Genomic DNA, 3,765 nt, shown 5'->3' with positions numbered 1-3,765 from the left:
AGAACGGTTGGAAATGTGTTGAATAATTTGATACTTTCGGGATGAGTCCAAAAAATATCACGCACGGTAACTTTGTCCTCGGAGGTTCGGAAGCTTGAAACATAATTGTTATCGCCTAAAAGTTTCAAAAGTTGTTGCATTTCCGACCGAGGGCCCATATTTAAAACCTTGAGATTGTGCCGTTCATTGTAAACTTGCTTGATATTTGAAACGCTATCCGGTTTCTTACGCTTCAAATCGGCAAGTATGTTGCGAGGCGCCACTTTGACTATCGTTAGATCCGATATCACATTCCTCTCTTCGCGGGACAAACGACACGCCATTGGATGCCCGTGTAACTTGACATCCAAGGCATGATTATGCATTCCACAAATTACGGTTAACCGCCACAAATCATCAACCCTCCGAGTGGCACGCAACTTAAACGGACACCCGCACTTTCTCGATCCCGTGTCCTCGTGTTTTAGCACACGGTTTGATTGCACATAACTACCACCACGTTCGCAATTCAAAACAACGAAAGCTTTCCGCCTACTATTTCCGTTGTCCGACCTTAAAATGACAATTCCAAATCCAAGTTTACTAGCTTCGTTTCGAACCCAATCAATCAATTGTTCTCGACTAACGAAGCTCCGATCATTTGTAAAATGTTGCCTAACATCGACGGCATTGATCATAGGAGTAGCGTCAATAACCGGATCGTTATTAACGTTGACAATTTCCGGATTTAATACTCCATCGTCTTGCACAATGTTGTCCGGATGCACCATACCTAGCAAATGCAAAAATTAGCAAAATTGGCCAAAACTGTTTTTTTTTAAACTGCCAGGGCATATTTCGGAAGTTCATTTCCGAAATTTGTTAAGTAATATATTTCGGAAATGAACTTCCGAACCATATCAGTTTTCAGCATAAATTTGTTGAATCAATGTAGTGAAATAGGGGATGAAATGAGAGATGTTTACCTGAAATTGTAGCTTTCTATGCCCCCTTTAACGTGATCAACGGTTTGAAACTTGCTTTTAGGGCGAAAAATTGATGGAGATTGATAGGGTTTAGAGAGGGTTTTGATAAGTTTTTGGAGAAAAATGATGAAAAAGTGAAGGAGGGAAATTTGTATATGCAGCAACGGTTTCGGAAATGAACTTCCGAAAATATTCACGGTTTTGAATTTTTTTGATTTCGGAAATGTATCTCCGAAAACACCACTTTTTTAGTGTTTTCGGAGATTCATTTCCGAACTAAAAAAAAAACAAAAAAAAAATAACTTCGGAGATGCATCTCCGAAGCAGGGGCAGTTTTGGGATTTCGCTGGGGGTTTCCCCCATAGGGAGGTGGGTAAAGAAAAATTCTTATTTGATTGTATTGTTGATTGATCCTGTATTAGCTAGAACAGTTTGACAATCTCTATCAATTGAATATGTTTTGCTCTTAAATCTTTAATAACATACCCCATGTTACGTGTGGTGCAGGCTTTTATTCATGGTGGCACGGATGAAGGCCGGTGCCGCACATTTTCTGTTGTTTCAATTCATTCTATAATAAATTGCATCATGACCTATATGGAAGTTTTGTTCTTGTTCTAGACTTGAGTTTGGACGTAATATCTCTTTAATTGACTTGTCTTTACACTTAACAATTTATGTTTTGTTTGTATTTCTCTTATTGTTTTCTTTGAATGTAGTCAAGTCTAGCTGAAGTCATACTTCTCATCAAAAGAGAGTCAGTCTATAGTGATGATACTTTTTTTCTATGTTATTTGTATGAAGTTTATATTATGAAAGAAATTGATATGAATTTTTTATTTTATGAAGAAGTTGATATAAATTCCTAAAGAAAACACATGATTATATTAAACGAGGAACTTCAATAAATATCTCATCAGTACAAATATTGAGTATGGTGGGTTTTTTAACTTGTGTTTTTAAGAGTGATGATTTTTAGCACAAAGTTGGATAACAATCGTGGAACAAAATAATTCTAACAATCTCGATCTTTTATTTAAATGTCATACTATACTAATATAAAATTACTATATTTATTTTGTAACAAATAACTTGTACAATTTAATAATAAAATTCTACACACAAAAAATGCTATATGCTATAATATATAAAAAAAAAAAAGAAGTGAAACTTGAAGAAAGTAAGAAAATACGCTATAGTTGTGCCAAAAAAATAGCAACAGCAATACTATAAGTAAACCCCCGAGACCTACATTTTTGAACTCATCTGGTTTTCCTATGAATCTCCTTCCTCCCAACTTCTCGCCGTCGCCGGTATTCCTCCCAGAAGAACTTGTTGTGGAAGTTCTTTCCTTTCTTCCCGTCAAATCACTCCTCCGACTGAGATGTGTCAGTAAGTCATGGAAGTCATTCATCTCTGATCCCACCTTTGTCAAACGGCACCTTAATCGATCTGCACTAAATGCAGATTTCACACTTGTATCTTCTTGGAATGAGGTATCTTTCACAACTTTCTGTTTGTTGGAGAATCCTCCGATCATTACCACTCTTCCCAATGGTCATTACCGTCAATTGAATGATAAATACGACTTCTATATTGTTGGTTCCTGCAATGGTTTGCTCTGCTTGTTAGCTGATTCTTGCATCCTTGGGAATACTGATAAGCATATCCGTGTTTGGAATCCTGCCACAAGAACAATATCAGAAAAGTTAGGGTATTCTTATCAAACGGACTTATGTTATCCTCTTAGTTTGACATTTGGTTATGATGATTCAACTGATACTTATAAGGTGGTGCATTTCATTCCTGATACAACAATGGTAAGAGTTTTTAGCCTGGGCCATAATGTTTGGAGAAAAATTCAAAATTCTCCTCTAGATCATGATTTTAGGATGGATGTTGTTAATTTGAGTGGTAGCTTCAATTGGTTGGCAGTTCATGATTACACCAGAAAACGGGTAATTACTTCACTTGATTTGAGCACAGAGACACATACTCACTTTCTACCCCCTCAGGGTGTAGATGAGGAGCCATTTATCAATCCAAATCTAAGTGTCTTAAATGAATGTCTTTGTTTTTCTCGTGATTTCAAACAAACACATTTTGTTATATGGCAAATGAAAAAGTTTGGAGTTGAAGACTCTTGGACTCTAATCCTCAAAATTAGGTATAATAATCTTCAAATATTTCACCTTTTTCCGTTGTTGCCATTATGCCTTTTGGAGAAGAATGATACATTATTATTGATAGACGAACTCCGGAATCAGATGATTCACTATAATTGGAGATATAATATAGCAAAAAGATTCAATGTATCTTGGCAGTTCAATTCCAAAAATTATGTTGAAAGTTTGGTTTGGTACTGTTGAAAGTAAATTTTCTTATCATGACTAAGATTTAATTGTACTGTTGAATGATTATGATTATGTTATTGGATAGAGAAATGTTATGGTTACACCCAAAGCTACACCAACACCGTATATATATACGGTTACTTATACTTTTGTTTTTTTTAATAATTTTTTCTTGCCTAGGTTTTTGTGTTAGCATTAAAATGTATTGAAATGTATAAGGTGTAGCTACGGTGTAGGTACTTTCCAGTGTAGACATAGCACCCCTGTATTGGATATTATAAACTGTTTGGCAATATTTGAATCATATGATTTGATTGTTTGTTGAGTGACTATGTATTGGGTATATAACAGTTTGACAATCTTAATATAAATTGAATGTCTTTTTATTTGTATTAATTCTAACTCTAGATCTATAGATGAATCTTCTCTTGACAATGTTTTAAACA

General features: G+C 35.1%; 1 protein-coding gene across 1 annotated transcript; it reads left to right on the top strand.

Annotated features, from left to right (window-relative positions):
• The first annotated feature begins 2,242 nt into the window (after positions 1–2,242).
• On the top strand, positions 2,243–3,334 carry LOC131630214 (F-box/kelch-repeat protein At3g06240-like). Its single transcript, XM_058901000.1, has one exon. The coding sequence runs from the start codon at positions 2,243–2,245 to the stop codon at positions 3,332–3,334; it is 1,092 nt and encodes a 363-aa protein (XP_058756983.1).
• Positions 3,335–3,765: the final 431 nt, after the last annotated feature.

This window comes from Vicia villosa, unplaced genomic scaffold (genome assembly GCF_029867415.1).
Source record: "Vicia villosa cultivar HV-30 ecotype Madison, WI unplaced genomic scaffold, Vvil1.0 ctg.000659F_1_1, whole genome shotgun sequence".
Taxonomy (NCBI): domain Eukaryota; kingdom Viridiplantae; phylum Streptophyta; class Magnoliopsida; order Fabales; family Fabaceae; genus Vicia; species Vicia villosa.
Note: the sequence above shows the minus strand (reverse complement) of the source record. Positions and strands in the feature narration are given on the sequence as shown.

Excerpts from the sequence above, each read along its gene's own strand:
- LOC131630214 (XM_058901000.1), top strand. The coding sequence starts at position 2,243 with ATGAATCTCCTTCCTCCCAACTTCTCGCCGTCGCCGGTATTCCTCCCA.